The sequence below is a fragment of the Schistocerca piceifrons genome, chromosome 6, assembly GCF_021461385.2.
Source record: "Schistocerca piceifrons isolate TAMUIC-IGC-003096 chromosome 6, iqSchPice1.1, whole genome shotgun sequence".
In the NCBI taxonomy this organism is placed as follows: Eukaryota; Metazoa; Arthropoda; class Insecta; order Orthoptera; family Acrididae; genus Schistocerca; species Schistocerca piceifrons.
Window position 1 is genome coordinate 113883072 of NC_060143.1, and position 22474 is coordinate 113905545.

Consider the following 22474-nt stretch of genomic DNA (forward strand, 5'->3'; position numbering starts at 1 on the left):
CACATGACTATGTAAAATAAAAACCAAGTCGACATCTCGGAAATCCCATAGTGCCCCAGAAATAGTTAACGCTCGCTTTTGTAGGAGCTTTCGTGAAGACTCAGCCTGTGTGAATGGAAATACTTGCCCTAACAGAACCTGCTTACGAAAATAGCACAGAATAACGTCGAATGCATTCTTCCTCGCGGTCCTAATGTGGCAACCCACCCATCATGTGTTACCCTTCCTGTTTTCAACATACGCAAACGTTCTCACCGCTATTTAGAGACTCTTATATCCCAACTCAAAGAATGTCTTATGAATGAATGGGGCTTTATGGTTGGCTCTTATCGAATTTACCCGCCAAATCACTGATGCTGCCCTTTTTTTTTCTTTCTGCAGACGAGACTTCCAGTGGCAAAAAACTATTTTACACAGATCGCCATATTGTTCTGACAATTACATCTTGCTCACGGCCCTATATATCGTCAAATATGGAAAGACGCTTACTCAATTACACTGCTCTCCCACTGAGGACAGGATCTTGAATACTAGAGCTTGAATCTGATCTCCAACCCAGCAATATATCACAGCATACCATTTCGATGTAGTAACCATACAATTGGTATCCTGCGCCATACAAAATCACCCCTTTTACATCATTCGTACATATACCCCAAAGACAGACAGCATAAGCACATGCACCTTAGGTATATTTGCAAAAAAATGGTTCCAATGGCTCTGAGCACTATGGGACTTAACAGCTGTGGTCATCAGTCCCATAGAACTTAGAACTACTTAAACGTAAATCACCTAAGGACATCACACACATCCATGCCCGTGGCAGGATTCGAAGCTGCGACTGTAGCAGTATATTTGCAGCACTAAATATTTCCCTGCGAGGTTGGGCAGTCATCCACTCCCAAAGTGTAACCAGAGCACCCTCAGTGGATTGAAGTCACTCTCAGAACTGTTGTACAAAGACTGGCTCGTTTTCCCCTCGCCACAAACGCATTACTATTTCTGGTCCAGACCTGCTTGCTTTTCTACACACATCTCCAGACTCTGGGACTACAAGAACATATGTAATTTCGCATGATTTGCTAGAATATCATACCATTTTCGCAGTACTTCTCGATATCAAGCACATAGCAATATCGCTTGCATATCAGTATCACTCGTGCGACATAATTCCGAAGATATAGGTTGGAAATTACTTCTCTAGAAACCCGAAACTTTAGTAAGGTGGAGCGTGCTATAAACCACGGAGTAACTAGAAACTTATCCCGTCTGCAAAGACCTTTATGTGAAAAAACTAAAAAAAAAGCAGAAACTGATATCTCTACTCGTGAATACCGATGTCGGTGATGTAACAGATTCCAAATCACCCCTATAATTTACAAAGTCAACTAAGGTGTTTCTCATGTCTAGAGAACCCGCAAACATGTCTTCCACCTGCTAGATGCGCACACCACAATCGATGTTCTCTCAACTAAATAAAGACGCGAAATGTGAAGAAGCAGTCAACCAAACAATTTACGTGGGCAGGAATAATGGCCCAGTGCAAACACATGTCCATTTGAATCTTCTCAAATTTCCACACGATCACTAAAGCTACCCAACACATACTAAGTATTAGTTCGCTATTCGGCCGTCTAGAGGACGATACGATTAAGTCAGCTACATTCCTACACTCCTAACAGACCTCTCCATTCAGACAGCTCCTGCCGTTAACGGGAAATGTGAATCATTCCCGCCACAGGTCACCGGCGCTACATGCCACGTACGCATAGACAGAATCGTCCTAGGAAAAAAACCAGCCTCATATATATTTGACCGCTATACTTAAAATTAAATGTTACGATTGCAGTCTCAATTGAACGACACTCGACAATGAGTGATGTATTGGAAAACACCCTGTTGGCAGCGGTGGCTCTAGAAATAGAAATATCTGTACCATTCTTATGACTTGACATACTCTCCCCTTTGCTATCACAGTATTCCACAGTCATTTCCTTTGCACATGTCAGAATACGAACATATACTTTATATGCCTGATGCTCATGGCGAACCTATCAAGCACCCCCTACTACTAAGCATAATACATCGCCAATAACTGATTGCCGGCGATACGAAATAATACTGAGCGAAAATCAGCGATGGGTGGACATGTTTCATAAGTTTTCTTACGAGTGGTATCACTGTGTCTTAGAAGGAGAGGCGTAATCCTCTCACAAACCGCCAGACGCAAAAACCACAACCAGATTACTATCACAAGCGGTCTTGGTTCTACACGTGTATACAAGTATCCATGTTAAAAGATATACTGGCTTTATAAATCGAAGTACGGTATTACATCTGAATGAAGTGGTTTTTTCCAGAAAAATATCATGGCAATGACGAAATGAGTTTCAAACGGAGCCACTGACGCGTTTAACAACTGCGCGCCTTCAAGACAATTTTGAAGTCGAAGGCCGATTTAAAGATATACACAAATAATGATCTGGACAACCTGTAACAGCAACAAGTCCAGCTAACTCCTACGCTGCATTGCAATGGTTTTGCTCCCTCACCGCAGAAAGCCTGAGACGGTGCTACCTTGAAACGCGGTCGAATCACTGAAGTATTCAGTCCATTTCGAAGACAGTGAAGTTTAATATCTGCGTTCAAAGATTACTACACGCAATGAACGAGGACCACCCAGATCGTGTGATGTAGAGGGTGTCCGGGAAGTAGGTACGATTATAAAAGTGCTACAGAACATACAGAATTTGTTGGAAATGTAATATATATGCTTTCATTGAAGTTCTTGAAGACGTGTTCACAAACATCTGATGGGATGCCGTTAATAATCCTTTTAATTTCATCCTTCAGTTGGTGTATTGTTTGTGATTCCCACAAAAAAGTCACAAGGTGTAAGACCGCGTGATCTGGAAGGACATTTCTCGTTGCCACGCAAAAAGATAATTCTTTGACAAAACTTTTCATTCAGCAGAGGACTCGTTTCATGAGATGTGTGACATGGCACACCATCTTGTTGAAAACAAAAATCGTCATTCTCATCAATAATAGGGAAAGACCAATCAGAAATCGTGATTCGGTCACGGTTGCCGTTCACAGTGACGGCAGCTTCCAAACCATTTTCAAAAACGTACAGGCTGATGACTCCCCCTGCCCAGAACCCACACCACACAGTCGTGCGTTGTGGATGCATCTCATCTCCCACAGTCACTCGCGGATTTTCGTTACCCGAAATTCTTCGTTTCTGCTTATTGACGTACCCACTGAGGTGGAAGTGCACCACATCTGAGAAAATTATTCTTTTTGTGAAGGTGTCGCTCTCCGCTTGTCAAGCCAAGACCCTCTGAGCAAATCGATGTCTTTCTATGATCTGCAGGCTTCAACTCTTGTGTAAGGTGGATCTTGTACGGATACGTTTTCAGATCTTTTGAAAGGATTTCATTCTATGATCTTGTATGCATGTATTTTCGGATCTTTTGAAAGGATTTCATGCAATGAACTTGGTGATAAATTCAATTGTTGAGCTCGCAGGTGAACATATTTTCTGGGCTTACGGTCTCATTGTCACGCACCTCAGCAATGCTTTCTTGTATTCGAACAGAATGCGGTCGTCCTGTTTTCTTAACGTTTGAAACAGGATCCGTCGTCTCAAGCTTCCAGATCAACTTCCGAACTGACGAATCATCTGGAGCAGCATTACGTCCGAGTGTCACACGCAATTCACGAATGGTTGCCGTAGGACTTTCACTGTTTTTGTAACAATTTTTTATCACTTGGATACATTGCTCAGCTCTGCTCCATGACGAAAATAAACGTCAGACAAGAATGCTCATCACACAGAAGCTATCAGGCTCCTAATGGGAAAGATCGCAGACAACAAACATGAAAAACCGCTGCTGCACCCGTCGTACGAAAAAATGGCGCAAAATTCGTCCCTACTTACCGGAGCTTGGTGATAAATTAGTGCTGCGAGTGATTTCATGACACTGTGAGCAACAATCAAGTGTTTGCAGTGATGACTGTGTGGTCTGATCAGGCGCGATTTACACTCAGTGGAACAGCAAAAAGTCATAGCCGGGGCCACTGCACATCAGTGTGGACAGACCTGTCAATTTACCGCAAGTGAATGTTTGGGGGCGGGTTGTCGTATCCGGGTAAAATTGAGCTGTTTTTCTTTGACGGTACAGTTACCGATGACGTGTACCTAGTACCTAGGAAAGTTCGAGACATCCGTTTTACCTGCCATATGTGAGTTATGAGCCGACGAAAGGCTTCACTTCATTCAGGATGGTGCCCTACCTCACTATCACAATCGTGTCTGGGAGCACCTCAATAAAACTGTACCTGCTGCATGGATAGGCTGAAGAGATAATGCCCAATATCCTCCACGTTCTCCAGCTTTTAATGCCCCTGGGCTTTTACCTTGGGGAACCGTAATGGAGGTCGTTTATCGACCAAAACCACGCATATTGAATGAACTTCGAGGATGCATCGAGTATTCCTGTGCAGTTATCCAGCTGGACATGTAGTCGGTAGTTCATGCAGCAGATCAGTGGCACCCCACACCCGCTCCCAGTCTATGTATGTTAAAGGTGACCCTTCAAACACCAGCACAAATTTTAATAACTTGAACTTTAAGCTTCACTTTCCTCGAAAATAAGTTGGATAGAAGCTTGAAACTTGGAGAAGGTGTGGATCTTATACCTCTTATACCGTAGGCGTCGTTTAAGAAGGGATTTTTCGAAATTACAACCCTAATGGGTTGAAGCAGGGGATGAAGGGTTTTTAAAAAATGTCGCTATCAAGACAGTTTTGAAGCTAGAACTACGAAAATTGATATTTGGCTTCTCGGTCAGAAATAAATAAATATGTGTTTGAGCAGTTTTGGAAATTTAACCTTGGGTGAGTGAAACAGTGCGTGAAAGGTTTTTTTGAGAATATATCATTGTTAAAGAACTACTAAAGTATACTAAAGCGATATATAACACCATCGGTGTTGGGCTTCCGGTTACAAATAAAATTTTTGCAAATTGAACTTCTAAGAAGGCGAAATAGGAAATGAAAGTTTTTATGAAAATAGTTTTTTGTGAAAGCATTTTAAGCTGCATCTATGAAAATTAGAAATAAAAAAAATACATGTTTCAATGTTTTTGGAAATTCATCCCCTATGGGGGTGAAACAAGGATGAAAGTTTTTATGGAATTATTTCATTATGCAAGCATTTATGAAACAAAATCTATGAAAATTTGTATTTGGCTTAGAAACAAAACGTACTCATGTTCTGTTTTTAGAAATTCAACCGAGAACTGAGTGACTGATTCACTGACTCGTCATTAGAGACCGAATTGTATGCATCATAAAAAAAATGCTTGCAAATATGCTTGAAAAATGCTTAAAATGCATGAAAAGTGTGGAAATATGCAAAATCAAATAATAAAAAAAAACATAATAGTTACTGCGTGCTTCATATCTCAAAGTCTAACCTGTATGTATCAATACCGAGTTTCAAGAATTGCTCCTTGTTTGCTATTGTTGTCAGTAACAAGCGGATGCGATATGGGTGAGTCGCGATGAAACAATCGATACGTACAGGACCAACTTCGAGATATATCGCACGCAGAGGGCCACGCTCAAAAACTCCGTAATATTTTGTTTAAAAAGCAACAAACAATCATGAATTTTTTTGAACTGCATTAACTTTTAACTGATACTATTAGACCAAAGCATCATTTACAATTTATTTTACGTTTTTCTATTGTTGTAAACATAAACGACCAAGTACTATTCCAAAAGTTCCGTAGTAATATTGTGTCTTCGATCACTCAAAACATTTTTATAAACAGAAAAGGACTGTTCTACATTAACTGATGTCGAATTTGCATGCTATTTTGGCACTTGTTGCTTCTGGTAAAAGCTCATCCATCCCATTAATAAAACTATGAGTTTGGCACAAGAGTTCAAAGCCTGAGTTATTGTTTAAAGTGTTTTCAAACTTTTCTTTAAGTTTTCTTGGGAATACCTCCGGCAATGAGAAGTTAACTAGAATAATTTTATTTATTAACTGAGTTTCAAGCTTTTTAATAATTGCGGGTATATGGAAAAAATGAGTGCTAATCACAGCAAACTCTTTTTAAATACCGTAATTATTAAAAGCTTCCTTGCACTGGCAAACTGCCGAAGCCTCTGCACTATCGAAGTCGTTTTCTACCCCTCTAATGGCCTCGAAATGTTCATTGTAAAACAACACAGCTTCGACCCACGTACCCCAACGAGTTACCACTGGTTCGGGTGCTAAAAGTACATTTGGTAGTTTTTCTTTGTAGGTTTTGATGCTAGCAGGAGCTTTTAGAAACACTCTCTTTGAGGATGAAATCAGTTTATTTTCATTCACAAACGTGGAACGTACTTCTTCAGCAAGGCGATGTACTCCATGAACAAAGCACGTCACAAGAATCACATTGGGATAAAATGCTCGGAGGGCTTTTCCTACTTTGATCATATAGGGTGCAGCACCTAAAATAAACACAAACACCCTTTCATCTGCAGAAGATTCTGGAAATATATTTCTAATACCCTCATTCACAAATCTGATGATCGTAGAATTTTATTTATTTATTTATCGTATGGCAATAACAGCAAACATTGACAAGTACATAAAGTTTAATTTTACATGTATATCTAGTTACGTATTTACATATATTTTAGTTTTACCTTTTGGCACAAATTGTATATACATTTTTAAATTGTGAAAATTACTAACTTAATATTACTGACTACTTTGAGTGGTTTAATTGCAAGTTAAAAAAGGCAGATGCATTTAATCGTAGTTCGATATCTAAAGATTGAAGCCAACTAACAGCAGAGGGAGTAGCACTAATAGGAAGAAGAAGGCTTTCTTTTAAAGAACCAACAATTAAATTTGCAATGTAACGGCCTCAAGTGTCTGTAGTTTCGGCAACTGAAATCCAGACAATGCTGTCCTTGAGTTCATTGCGTATTTGTTCCAGAATTTTTACGTAAATGGTCGTTATGTAATTTTTAAGCCATGTTCATTCATCTGGTGTATTTTGATTTAAGCAATATTTGCGCAGGAAGCCTTTGATGATTGGGTTTGTAAGTCTGTGAAGGGGAATATTGCTTGCAATGAATGCTTCATATAGATCCATGTTAAACCGACCTTTTTGGTTACCTTTGGACGAATCACAGCTACTACAACTTGCTGTTGTCAGAAGTTATTCTCGCAGTCCTTTCTTCTGCATTCCTGAGATGTGAAGACTTGTCTTGATATGCTCGTCTGTTTGAAACTTTTTTTTGCACGAAACGTTTTTCTCGCAAACTCGACAATATAAAACAGTTCCATCACATGCAAATGTTCCAGGATGGTCAGCTATCCACGAAACGACATTTCTTTTTCCAGGCAGCATGGCGCACAGAACGTTACACGCTGTACGTCGTAAACGCGTTCATCTGTGTACACGTAAATAGAAAGGTAAACTGAAGCAATGGACTTGCGACTAAAAGTTTGCGTAGTTTAATTTAATTGTTGCCGACGCATACGGTATGACAGCTGGAAGGGGGGAGGGGGGAGAGATTAAGCGGGTGTGCGGGCGTAGGAGCATTGACTCGGTTTGCCTGTTCCTGTTCCTCTTCTGTAGTGATTTCGCCAGGCAGTGGCCTCTCGGTTAGCGATTCACGCAATTCTAGGTCGCGGTCGATCTGTGAGACATCAAAACTAGATCGAGCTAGAGACCGCCCGTCTAAATTTTTAAAATATTATAAATATAGAGCGAAAATATGTATCGTCACTAGTTTTTAGTTAAAATATGGAATAACCGGTGAAAAGGAGCCAAATATGCAAATGCATAGGGAACATGCAAATGCATAGGTAACATGCAAATGCATAATATCCGGTATCTACCCATCATCACCCAGCCCAATCCGCTAAGGACAGAAACTTGAAGTTTAGGGAGGGTGAAGATCTTATATTGTAGTCATCATTTAAGAAGGGATTGTGTGAAATTCCACTCCTAATGGAGTGAAATACGGGATGAAAGGATTTTTGAAATTATGTCGCCATTAAGGGAATTTTCAAGCTAGAACTACGAAAACTTGTATTTGGTTTCTCAGTAAGAAAATAAAAATACATGTTTCAGCATTTTTGGAAATTTAATCACTAAGGGGTAAAATAGTAAAATACTCGGTGAAAATCTTTTTTTGAAAATAAATAGTTACTAAAGAATTGCTGAAGGATTTTTAAGGCTACATTTATGACAATTGGTATTTGGCTTCTCAGTTAGATATAAAAAATACGTTTTTCAGTGTTTCTGGAAACTCAGTCCCTAAGGGAATACAATTGAGCACGAAAATTTTTCAGAAAATGTTTCGTTACATTAAAAATTTTAAAGCTAAATTTATGAAAACTGGTATTTCACTTCTCGGTTAAATATAAAGAAATATCTGTTAGTGGGTGAAAGTTTCTATGGAAATATATCCACAAGAACGTAAAAAGCATGATTAGAAAAATCTTTGGACCCCTGCTACAGAAATAAACAAATTTTTTATTTGTAATGCACTGTCGCTATTTGAGTCCGTCTTGTCATAAGGAGGTCGGTAGTGGTGCTATGGACGCTAGAAAATGGAGCGCGAAATGGAGAAATCGAAACATTTCCGACATATTCTTGTGTTTACGTTCAGTAGAGGTATGGCAGCGGCGGGAGGCAGCCAGGAACATTTGCGCTGTGTGTGGGGATAGTGGCGTTGGACAGAGCACGGCAAGAAAATAGTTTTCTCATTTTATGGAGGATCGTTTTGACATTAGTGACCTACACGTTCAGGAAGATCGTCGGGGTTTGATGAAGATGTTTTAAACGCTTTAATCCTCAATGATTCACGTCAGTGTCCTCGAGAACTGGCAAATGTGATGAACTGTGATCATTCCACCATCGTGCGACATTTGCATGCAGTGGGGAAGGTTCAAAAATTGGATGTATGAGTACCACATATTGGCTGGCCGCGGTGGACGAGCCGTTCTAGGCGCTTCAGTCCGTAACCATGAGGCTACTACGGTCGCAGGTTCGAATCCTGCCTCCGGCATGGATGTGTATGATGTCCTTAGGTTAGTTAGGTTTAAGTACTTCTAAGTTCTAGGGGACTGATGACCTCAGAAGTTAAGTCCCATAGCGCTCAGAGCCATTTGAACCATTTTTGAATCAGGGTCTCTCAGGGTGTTTGCACCAGCGCACGGTGCACTGCGGAGTGCAGTAGACGGGCTTCGCTATGTCGACGACGGTGCATGGTGGAGGTATACAACTGCAGTGTTGCAATGGACGAAATTTGTATGTTTTTCGTCTGAAGAATCGACTGTACAATCAAACTTAATCCAGACATCACTCATCCACTAACGGAGCACATTTGCAATAGTATGAGATATATGCGTAATGCGATCTTCCACGACCGTGTTATCTCCGTAGTTTTTTCAGATGCATGGCCTGCAAGATCACCTGATCTGATCCGTGTGACATTTGGCACTAAGGATATCTAAAGGAAAGCGTTTACCACGGACAGGCACAGTCTCACCTGACCTGAAGGAAAGCATACAGGAATATATCGCACACATTCTATGGGAACTGGTGCAGATAACTGTTGATCGCGTCGTTTTACTGATGCAGAATCTCTTCAACGTCTCCGGTGCTCATACTGAACAAATCGTGTAAACGGTGGTTAATAATAAAATCATCATTATGCCTTTCTCACATGTTTTACAGTCTCTTTCCAAGTGCCATTCCTGATCCATTGCTTTTGGAAACATTTCTATACGTCTTTCTTGCATTCGCAAACCAGATTTGCACTTAGTGGCCAAAATTGGAACTAATTTTTTCCGCCATAAATCGGTTCCACATTAACGCGGAAGAGTACCAAATTTTGCTGCCATACGATAATTACAGTCCGCATTGGACCTCTGTGAGTACGTTCGCCTCAGTTACAACCACCCCGTGCTTTACAACAGCAAGAAAGTGCACTCGACTTCTGCACTAAGTCATTACTAGCCTTACACTTCTAGAGGCATCAGTAAGAGGGCGAGAGTCGACCAGTGAGTAGCGACTGTTGCGCCACCATTCTCAGCCTAGTTGTTCTTATCTGAGTCTAGCAGGAAGGGTAGAAGTGGGTATGCATTGTAGTTGTGGTCTTCAGTCCAAAGATTGGTTTGATGCAGCTCTCCATGCTACTCTATCCTGTGCAAACCTCTTCATCTCCCAGTACGTATTGCAGCCTACATCCTTCTGAAGGTGCCTACTGCATTAATCTCTTCCCCTCCCTCTACGATTTCTACCCTCAACGCTTCCCTCCAATACTAAATTCCTAATCCCTTGATGCCTCAGAACGTGTCCTGCCAACCGATCCTTTCTTCTAATCAAGTTGTGCCACAAATTCCTCTTCTCCCCAGTTCTATTCACTACCTTCTCATTAGTTACGTGATCTACCCTTCTAATCTTCAGCATTCTTCTGTAACACCACATTTCAAAAGCTTCTCTTCTTGTCTAAACTGTTTATCGTCCACGTTTCACTCCCGTGCATGGCTACACTCCGTACAAATACTTTCAAAAAAAACTTACTGACAGTTAAATCTGTACTCGATATTGACAAATTTCTCTTCTTCAGAAATTATTTGTCTTGCCATCGCCAGTCTACATTTTATATCCTTTCTACTTCGGCCATCATCAGTTATTTTACTGTCCAAATAGCAAAACTCATCTACCATTTTAAATGTCACATTTCCTAATGTAATTCCCTCAGCATCACTTGATTTAATTCGACTACACTCCATTATCCTCATTTTGCTTTTGCTGATGTTCATGTTATATCCTCCTTTCAAGACAATACCCATTCCGTTCAACTGCTCTTCCAGGCCCTTTTCTGTCTCTGACAGAATTACAATGTCAACGGCAAACCTCAAAGCTTTCATTTCTTCTCCATGGATTGTAATTCCTACTCCGAATTTTTCTTCTGTTTCCTTTACTGCTTGCTCAATATACAGATCGAATAACATCTGGGATAGGCTGCAACCCTGTCTGGTTTCTGTACAAAATGAAAATACCCTTTCGATCGGTGTATTTGACCCCTACCACCTTCGGAATTTGAAAGAGAGTATTCCAGTCAAAATTGTCAAAACCTTTCTCTACGTCTACAAATGCTATAAACGTAGGTTTGCCTTTTCTTAACCTATCTTCTAAGATAATTCGTAGGGTCAGTTTTGCCATGCATTGTCCTACATTTCTACGGAATGCAAACTGATCTTCCCCGAAGTCAGCTTCTACTAGTTTTTCCATTCTTGTGTAAAGAATTCTTTTAAGTATTTTGCAACCGTGACTTATTAAACTGATAGTTCGGTAATTTTCACACCTATCAGCACCTGCTTTCTTTGGGATGGAAACTATTATGTTCTTCTTGAAGTCTGAAGGTATTTCGCCTGTCTCATACGTCTTGCTCACCAGATGGAAGAGTTTTGTTATGGCTGGCTATTTCAAGTCTATCAGTAGTTCTAACGAAATGTTGTCTACTCCCTGGCTCTTGTTTCAACTTAGGTCTTTCAGTTCTCTGTCAAATTCCTCACGCAGTGTTATATATCCCGTCTCATCTTCATCTACGTCCTCTTCTATTTCCCTAGTACTGCCCTCAAGTACATCTCCCTTGTATAGATCCTCTAAATATTCATTCCACCTTTCTCCTTTCCTTTCTTTGTTTAGGACTGGTTTTCCATCTGAGTCTTGATTTTTATACAGGCGGTTCTATTTTCTTCAGAGGTCTCTTTAATTTTCCTGTAGGCGACCTCTGTATTACCCTACTCTTTACATTCCTCCTCTAGCCACTCCTGCTATTTTACACTTCCTGTCGATCTCGTTTGTAAGACGTTTGTATTCCTTTTCGCCTGCTTCATTTGCTGCATTTTTATATTTTCTCCTTTCATCAATTAAATTCGATATCTCTTGTGTTACCCAAGGATTTCTACAAGGTCTCGTCTTTTTACCTATATGATCCTCTGCTGCCTTCACTGTTTTATCTCTCAAAGCTACCCATTCTTCTTCTACTGTATTCCTTTCCCCTGATCTTGTCAATCGTTCCCTAATGCTCTCTCTGGAAGTCTCTACGATCTCTGGTTCTTTCCTTTTATCCATGTCCAATCTCCTTAAATTCCTACCTTTTGGCACTTTCTTCAGTTTTAATCTACAGTTCATAACCAATAAATTGTGATCAGAGTCCACCTCTGCGCTGGAAAGTGTCTTCCGATTTAAAACCTTGTTCCTAAATCTCTGTCTTACAATTATATAATCTATCTGAAACTTTTCGATGTGGTTCTAGGCGCTCAGTCCGGAACCACGCGACTGCTACGGTCGCAGGTTCGAATCCTGCCTCGGGCATGGATGTGTGTGATATCCTTAGGTTAGTTAGGTTTAAGTAGTTCTAAGTTCTAGGGGACTGATGACCACAGATGTTAAGTCCCATAGTGCTCAGAGCCATTTGAACCATTTAAACTTTCCGGTGTCTCCAGGTCTCTTAAACGTATACAACCTTCTTTCATGATTCTTAAACCAAGTGTTAGCTATGATTGAATCATGCTCTCTGCAAAATTCTACCAGGAGGCTTCCTCTTGCATTCCTTACCCTCAGTCCATATTCACCTACTACTTCTATTCCTTTATCTACTTATCGAATTCCCCCATGACTACTAAATTTTCGTCTCCTCAATTATCTGAATAATTTCTTTCAACTCATCATACATTTATTCAATATCTTCATCGTCTGTGGAACTAGTTGGCACATAAATTTGTACTACAGTGGAAGGTGTGGGCTTCATGTCTATCTTGGCTACGATAATGCGTTCACTGTGCTATTCGTAGTGGCTTATCCGCAATCCTATTTTTTATTGATTATTAAACCTACTCCTGCATTACCCGTATTTTATTTTGTATTTATAACCCTGTATTCACCTGACCAGGAGTCCTGTTCCTCCTGCCACCGAACTTCACTAATTCCCACTATATCTAACCTTAACCTAACCATTTCCCTTTTTAAATTTTCTATCCTACCTGCCCGATTAACGGATCTGACGCTCCACGCTCCGATCTTGATAACGACGTCCTCCTGAGTACTCCCCGCCCAGAGATCGGAATGTGTGGCTATTTTACCTCCGGAATATTTTATTCAAGAGGTCGCCATCATCATTAACCATATAGTAAAGCTGCATGCCTTCGGGAAAAATTACGGCTGTAGTTTCCCCTTGCTTTCACCTGTTCGCCTTACCAGCACAGCAATGGTATTTTAGTTGATGTTACAAGGCCAGTTCAGTCAGTCATCCACATTGTTGCCCCTGCAACTGTTAGAAACACTGCTGCCCCTCTTCAGGAACCATGAGTTTGTCTGGCCTCTCACCAGATACCCCTCCGTTGTCCGGGAACAGCGGTGACGAAACAGTCGCACCTTGATTTTCAATGTACGATGTCTGTTAAAAAAATTTATGAACATTCGTACTTTCGCGCCAATGATGTGTTGGAGCAAAATGCGGTTGGCATCCTTGCACACGGCTGTTTTTCATGTATAACTACCGGAAGTTTCATTGTTGATTGACTGTTAGTTGTTATTCAGTGCTGTATTGAGTAGTGTCGCAGACTTTGCGAATTTTGAGGCGGCAGAGTTAGAGGAGTAGCGCGTTTGCATTAAATTTTGCGTGAAACTAAAGAAAATCCTTACAGAGACACGCCAAATGATGCAGGAAGCCCACGGTGATGAGTGCTTAAGCCGTACTCGGTGTTATGGATGGTTCACACGGTTTAGAAATGGCCGGACGTAAGTTAAAAATGACCCACGTTCAGGACGCCCCTCGACGTCTACCGAAGATGCTCACGTCAGGAAAGTCAACGAAATTGTGCGTAACAATCAAAGACTGACTGTCCGAGAAGTGGCAGAAGTATGTAACATTTCAGTAGGATCATGTCATGAAATCCTGACACAGCATCCTGGAATGCATCGTGTTGCCACCAAGTTTGTCAAACGGCTCATGAGTAAAGATCAGATAGACCTTCGCCTCGCAATCTGTAAAGAGCTTTTGGATCTCACTAATGAACGAGATGGTCCCTGTGGACTACTTTTCTTTCTTATGTAGTCGAAAATCCCGTTGAAAGGACGAAGATTTGCAACGATAGACGAGATTAAAGAAAATTCGCAGACGTTTCTTCGAGCGATCCGGGAAGACTGCTTCCGGAATTGGAAACGGCGTTGGGAACGGTGTATCAGTTGTGGAAGAGAGTTTTTCGAAGGAGACCGTGCTCAATAAGTTAAACGTAGAAAAATTCTGTGAACAAAGTTCCAGAATTTTTTGACCAGACCTCACATGGACAGTATTTCACTATCATATTTCTTTGTCAAAGTTGATATATCAAATATTTATGTCAAAGAAATTTGATGGTATAATAAGAAACTTTGTCAGATCTCGCCTGTTGGCAAATACAAACATCATTAATCTAGGGCCTTGCCGTAGATTTGATCATAAAAGTCGCTCGTCTTGTGTTTACTGCAATATCAAACGTAACCACCTGGAGCGCTGGCGTCGCTACTGCTATTTGACGTTGCTGTAGTCTATTTGTAAACATGGCTTCTAAATTGGTGTTTTCCTTCGACTCGTTTTTTTTTTCCAATAAACTTGCTTCGATTAGGGTGAGCGGGGTGAGCAAGGGCTATTAAATGTGTGCTGATGGGCAGGTGGAATATGCTGCAGGGGACATGTGTAAACAATCACAGCTGAAGCCATCCCTCTCTACATCTGGAAACATCGAGGCAGCTTTTCAGCAAGCCAGAATAGAGTTCTTAGCTTTCCATTCTACTTTGACTATTTTTGAACTCTGGAAGCCACAAGTTAAAAAGTGCTTCATCTGTTTCGTACTTTTTATTAATTGTTTAGTTGTTGGGACACTAATTCCATTAATTAAATTATTAAAAAATAAAAATAGTTCTTATTGCCCACGTAGTGTACTAAACATTTATTTACCTTTACGTATTCCCCCTTCAGTGCTTTATAAATCAATTCACATGTTTCTGGAATTACTTTGGTTAATGTGCAATGTCATATTCGAGTGCTGTGCTGCAAACTAGAGTAGCCCTATCATATATCAAGAAATCCCAGTGTCACAATTTGCCTGTCTTCTGCAGGTATTGCATTTCTCAAGTGAGTATTTTGTTTTGTAATATGACAAGCCACTTTACTGACGAAATATTGAAATACACTCTCATTAAATCGTATGTAATTTATACCTAAGAGTTGACACCCTCCACTTGCAGCTCTCGTATTAATTTTTTCTGAATGCTTTTATTATCTCGAAGATGTTTATCAGCACAGTCAATCAAAAATTTTTCAAAGGGGACGTTTCAAGTGTAATACCGGACTGTGCAACCCTCAACATTAGACTACTACATTAGAATAGCAGTTGTTGTGTTGTTGATCTCTGATTTGTGGGTGGTTGAGAATTTCTGACTCGGTGCTGCCCCGGTCTTCCGGCATGAAAGACACGTTGTAACACCAAGCAACTTGGGCTGTGTGGCTGGAACTTGTCTGTCGTGTTGCGTTTTGTTCGTGCAGACGCGCTTCCGTCGCGGCTCGTCATCGGCGTGCAGTGCTTCTTGGCCACGTGGTGCGGCTTCGTGGTGCGCATCTGCCTCAGCCTGCTGCTGCTCGCCATGGTGTACCCCTCCAAGGCCGAGGTGGCCGAGGACCGCAGTATCTTCCTAGTGCCCGTCAGCGCGAAGAAGAACCTGACCACGCTCTCCGCGGATGAGCCTCTGCCAGATGTAAGTAGGCCACTGAGGCGCGGGACATTCTTCATCCAAGGTGCCGTGTACGTCTGACAGATCAGGTGGTACTTTATTGCGAAAAAGTAGGTGGCGAAAAGTTTCTTTCTGAAATTTTTTTTTCTTAACATCTGTACCAAAATACACTCATGCTCATAAATTAAGGATAATGTGGGCGGCTTGCGGTTTTAAATCAGCTCGGGGTATGACCATGCTGTGCATTTGACCTGCGGTCGTCGCACGGTGGCGCTGGCAGCAGTCCACATACGCAGAGGTGTGTTGGTACATGTCGGAGTATGGTGCAGCGAGTAAGTGTGCAGACATTTTCAGACGTGCTAATGGTGACTGTGTGTTGAAAATGGCTCAAAGAACACATATTAATGACGTTATGAGGGGTAGAATACTTGGGCGACTGGAGGCTGGTCAAACACAGCAGGTCGTAGCACGGGCCCTCCGTGTGCCACAAAGTGTGATCGCAAGATTATGGCAACGATTCCAGCAGACAGGAAACATGACCAGGCGTTACAGTACGGGACTTACACAGTGAACAACACCACAAGAAGACCGATATCTCACCATCAGTGCCCGCAGACGGCCACGGAGTACTGCAGGTAGCCTTGCTCAGGACCTTGCTGCAGTCACTGGAACAGTTGTCTCCAGCCTCACAATCTACAGACGACTGAAAAGACATGGTTTATTCGCTCAGAGACCTTCAAGGTGCATTCCACTGACCCATGGTCACAGGAGTGTCTGTAAAGCCTGGTGGCAAGAACACAGTACATGGCCATTGGAACAGTCGTACCACGTTATGTTCACGGACGAGTCCAGGTATAGTCTGAACAGTGATTCTCGCTGGGTTTTCATCTTGCGTGAACCAGGAACCAGATACCAACCCTTTAATGTCCTTGAAAGGGACCTGTATGGAGGTCGTGGTTTGATGGTGTGGGGTGGGATTATGATTGGTGCACGTACACCCCTGCATGTCTTTGACAGATGAACTCTAACAGACCAGGTGTATCGGGACGTCATTTTGCACCAGTATGTCCAACTTTACAGGGGTGCAGTGGGTTCCACCTTCCTCCTGATGGATGATAACGCATGGACCCACCGAACTGCCATCATGGAGGAGTACCTTGATACAGAAGATATCAGGCGAATGGAGTGCCCTGCCTGTTCTCCAGACCTAAACCCCATCGAGCACATCTGGGATGCTCTAGGTCGACGTGTCGCTGCACGTCTTCAAACCCCTATGACACTGCAGGAGCTCCGACAGGCACTGATGCAAGAATGGGAGGCTGTACCCCTGCAGCTGCTCGATCACCTGATCCAGGGTATGCCAGCCCGTTGTGCGGCCTGTGTACGTGTGTATGGTGATCATATTCCATATTGATGTCGGGGTGCATGCGCAGCAAACAATGGCGTTTTGTAGCACATGTGTTTCGGGACTGTTTTATCAACTTATCATCAATACCGTGGACTTACAGATCGGTGTCGTGTATATTCCCTATGTGCCTATGCTATTAGCGCCAGTTTTGTGTAATGCCACGTTGTGTGGCACCACATTCTGCAGTTATCCTTAATTTATGAGCATGAGTGTAGATTTAATCTTTGCCAAGCCAGATGGGTACAAATGATAATTTAGAAACCAAATGCTAAATGTAAAACTATGCATTGAACAGGTTGCAAATGAATAACTAAAAAAAAGAAATGAAGGAAGAAATAAAAAGGGATTAAGAGTGTGGAAAGAAGATAAATAAAAGCAGTTGAGGAAACGAACGAGCAGAACAGATGTATTTGCTGGTGAAAACAGAATCTGCGAAACAAGAATATAAAGAGAAAAGAAATCAAGAACATGATCAGGAAAACAAATGTAGAATTTAATGTGATTCACACAGAAGACAATATATAGCTCACAGGATGAGAAACCATGTAAATAAAATTGAAAAAGAGAGAACTGACCTAAATATAGTATCAGAAGATAAATGGATAGCACAGTATAATAAACAACTGTGTTGTAATGAAAACCAGGCATTAGAAGACAACCCCCTCAAAAGGATTAACCATGTTACATGTAACGAGTTTACAAAATCTTTACCCAAAGCATACAAAACAGTTTAATAATATATAAACATCTCATCTTAATGAATGTGCACCTTGAGATGGAAGAAGTTCATCAGGAATAATTCAAATCATTAACTAAAATTACTAAACATTATTTTCATATATGTTGTGTATTCAAAAAGGAGCGAAATAACAGGAATTTCTAGGTACACAATATATAGACAATACAATAATATGACCATAGAAGTTCTTACTCTGTACACAGTTGCTACGATGGCCTTGGTCTGCTACAATTAAAATAAAAATACAAATATCTCAGAGTTTATTTAAATAGCTGTAACTTACGATACCAGATAAAACAGCATTCATATCTCCTAAGAGTTTTATCAGTTTTACCCTCATGAAGTGCTACCAAATGAACGGGATACTTTGGACTCTCTGACTTCAAAATTTTTAGTTATCAACTTTGAATTAATTTGCAAACTTAACAGTAGTGATAAATTTTAAAAGAGGTATATGGGTAAGTGTAAAGTTGATTCTCGATCTCTCACGCAAGCGTAAAATTAGTCGTGTGCTCCAGCTCTGGCTGTGACGAAGTTTCACCCAGGCAGTGTCCGACCAACACGCACATGAAGACTGAACACACCACGACACGAGAATGGCGAAACCCTCTTCTACCATCGGGGTTCGCGCGGAATTCACTCAAAATTTACACTCTTTAGATTTGACTGATTTATTGTGTAACCGAAGTTTAACGGATTACTTTTAGCACTCATGTGGATGACCTCACACATTTCGTTATATGGGGTCAGTCGCCAATTTTCGCGGCATACAGATAGCTTTTCTAATCGTTTTGCAATTTTTTTTCATCTTGTAATGCGTTTATCATCTCCAAACAACCTACGATCGTTGCTCAGATTGTCCCCTAAACCGTTTATATACGAGGGTTGTCCAGAAAGTAAGTTCCGATCGGTAAAATCGGGAAAATCCGGTAAAGCTTTGCACAGATGTGTTGGACAGTGTATCTAGTATGCCTGTCGATCGTGTCGCGTCACTGTTTTCAGTTTTGAGTGAACAGTGAGAACGTAAAGTCTCCCGCCAAGTATGAGGGCCTGGTTAGAGATTTCGCCTGTGTCATGCAGCCCACATAACACAACTGTCGAGCAGTTCCTTCTTAATGCCAATTCTCGGTCGCCCATTGCAGGGGCAAGGAAGATGCTCCTGCAGCGTTTCTGATGAGAAGTGTTTGATCACCCCCATTGCAGTCCGTGATTGGCACCCCCTGAGTCTCATCTCTGCTCACAAGAACCGCTGGTATGAAGACAAAATTTTTCCACAGACAACGAGCTGCAACTGGCCGAAAGTACAGGCGGCTGCTTTCTATGACGAGGATATTGGAAAGCTGATACAACACTACGACAACACTCGAAGTTGGAGCGGCGATTATGTAGAGAAGTAGGTGGAAGGTGTACCTAACTGATGCAAATAATACGTTTCTGGTTTCCACTGTGGTTTCCATTTCGCGACCGATCGGAACTTAGTTTCTGGACAACCCTCGTAGATAAAGAACAACAGAGCGCCTATAACACTACCTTAGGGAACGCCAGAAATCACTTTTGTTTTACTCGATGACTTTCCTTCAGTTACTACAGTGTCAAAATCCTTCTGGAAATCTAGAAATACGGAATCAATTTGAAATCCCTTGTCAGTAACACACAAAACTTCGTGTGAGTAAGGAGCTAGTCGTGTTTCACAAGAACAATGTTTTCTAAATCCGTATTTAGTGTGAGTCAATTGACCGTTCTCTTCGAGGTAATTCGTAATGTTCTAACACAATACATGTTCTAAAATCCTGTTGCATATCGACCTTAGATGAAATGGGCCTGTAATTTAGTGGATTACTTCTACTATCTTTTTTGAATATTGGTGTGACCTGTGCAACTTTCCTGTCTTTGGGTACGGATCTTTCGTCGAGCGAACGGTTGTATATGATTAAGTATGGAGCTATTGCATCAGAATACTCTGAAAAGAACCTAATTGGTATACAGTCTGGACCAGAAGACTTGCTTTTATTAAGTTGTTTCATTACTCTGAGGATATTTACTTCTACCTTACTCGTGTTTGCAACTGTTCTTGATTCTAATTCTGGGATACTTACTTCGTCTTCTTTGGTGAAGGAATTTCGGAAGGCTATGTTTAGTAACTCTGCTTCAGCAACACTGTCATCGATAGTATTTCCATTGCTTATTGCGCAGAGAAGGCATTAATTGTGTCTTGCACCTAGCATACTTTACATGCGACTAGAATCTCTTTGGATTTTCTGTCAGGTTTCGAGACAAAGTTTCGTTGTGGAAACTATTATAAGCATCTCGTATTGAAGACCGCGCTAAATTTCGAGCTTCTGTAAAAGATCGCCAATCATGAAGATTTTGTGTTTGGTTAATTTTGGCATGCCTTTTTCGTTGTTTCTGCAACAGTGTTCTAACCTGTTTTGTATACCAAGGGCGGATCAACTCCGTCGTTTGTTAATTTATTTGGTATAAAGCTCTTAATTGCTGTCGATACCATTTCTTTGAATTCAAGCCACATCTGGTCTACACTTACCGGTATGTTGGTAATTTGGAAGAAATGAAGATTGACTCGAAGAGATGTGTCAAGTGAATTTTATTTGCTCTTTTGAATAGGTATATTTTTCGTTTGGTTTTGGATGATTTGGGAGTTACAACACTCCATCTCGCTATGACAACTCCGTTTTCACTAATCCCTGTATCCGTTTTGATGCTCGTTATTAGCTCAGGATGATTCATTGCTAAGAGGTCAAGTATGTTTTTACAACCGTTTACTTTTCGAGTGGACTCAAAAACTAACTGCTCGAAATAATTTTCTGGAAATGCTTTTAGCACAAGTTCTGGTGTTGTTTTATGCGTACCTCCGGATTTGAACAGATATTTTTGTCAACATACCGAGGGTAAATTGAAGTGACCACCAACTATAATTGTATGAGTTGGGTACGTGTTTGGAATTAGACTCAAGTTTTCTTTGAACGTGTCAGCAGTTGTATCATCTGAATTGAGAAGTCGGTGAAAGGACCCAATTATTATTTTATTCCGGTTGCCAAGGACGACCGCTACCCATACTAACTCAGAGGAACTATGTACTTAAAATTCGCTACAAGATAAACTACTTCTAATAGCAACAAATTTGCCACCGTCTACTGTGTTTAGCCTATCCTTTCTGAACACCGTTACGTCTTTCGCAAAAATTTCGGCTGAACTTACCTCCGGCTTTAGGCAGCTTTCAGTGCCTATAACGATTTGAGCATCGGTCCTTTCTATTAGCGCTTGGACCTTTGGTAGTTTCCCAACACAGCTACGACAGTTTACAACTGTTACATTTACAGTTCGTGGATGTACGTTCAACCTGTGTTCGACTTGCACCCATTGAGACTGAGGCCCTTTTTTGTGTTTCCCCGAGACCCTCTAACTTAAAAAACCGCTCAGTCCATGCCACGCAGCCCCTGTTACCCGTGTAGCCGCCTCCTGTGTGTAGTGGACACCTGACCTATTCAGCAGAACCCGAAACCCAACCACCCCATGGCGCAAGTCGAGGAGTGTGCAGCCTACACGGTCGCAGAACCGTCTGAGCCTCTGATCAGAGCCTTCACTCGGCTCTGTACCAATCAGTCCTGTCGACTATGCTGCAAATGGTGGGCTCTACTTTCATCTCCCAAGCAAGACTGGCAGCGTTTACCACTTCTGTTAGCTGCTCGAAACCAGAGTGAATCTCTTCCGATCCAAAGTGACACACATCATTGGTACCGACGTGAGCAACCATCTGCAGTTAGTGGCTCCATAATGGTGTGGGCTGTATTTACATGGCATGGACTGGGTCCTCTGCAACAAATGAAACGGTCGTTGACTGGAAATGGTTGTGTTTGGCTACTTGGAATCCATTTGCACCCATTAATGGAATTCATGTTTCCAGAAAACAATGTCGACATCGCTGAATTGACCTAAATAAATTTGACGATGTTTTGCAGAATTTTTGTTTTTACGTAAAACTATTTTCTCACATTTTAGTATATCATAAGTGTTTTGATTTTCCACATTAACAAAGCCGAAATTACATTGTTCGCACCTCTTGTACAAAATTACATTCGATCACTTCAGAGGCATGCTCACGACTCTCACACTCTGCGGAAATAACAATATCCCAAAGGATTTACAATTTTTGTTTCAAATATGTGTGAACTTCTAAGGTACCAAACTGCTGGGGTCATCGGTCCCTAGACTTACACACTACTTAAACTAACTTATGCTAAGAACAACACATACGCGCGTGTCCAAAGAAGGACTCGAACCTCCTGGGGGAGGGGCCGCGCAGTCCGTCCATGACGCCTCAAACCGCGCGGCCACTCGGCGCGCCTCAGTTGTTGTTACCAAACAAATTTCTGCGAGCTTTCGTTACATTATTAATTTCGATTATTATTTCATAAATGAATTAGTTCATAATAATTATATAATTATTTCATAAATGAATACAGAAATAAACGTAGTAAACAGTACAGGATTGCGAAA

At 41.3% G+C, this 22474-nt stretch overlaps 1 protein-coding gene across 1 annotated transcript in view; it reads left to right on the forward strand.

Moving 5' to 3' along the window:
• The first annotated feature begins 9276 nt into the window (after positions 1 to 9276).
• The window catches only part of LOC124803170 (sialin-like), a 175158-nt gene continuing 161960 nt past the window's right edge, over positions 9277 to 22474 (forward strand). The window contains exons 1-2 of the mRNA XM_047264353.1: positions 9277 to 9301; positions 15628 to 15836. Coding sequence (XP_047120309.1) covers positions 9277 to 9301; positions 15628 to 15836 — 234 coding nt within the window. The remainder of the gene's footprint in view (positions 9302 to 15627; positions 15837 to 22474) is intronic.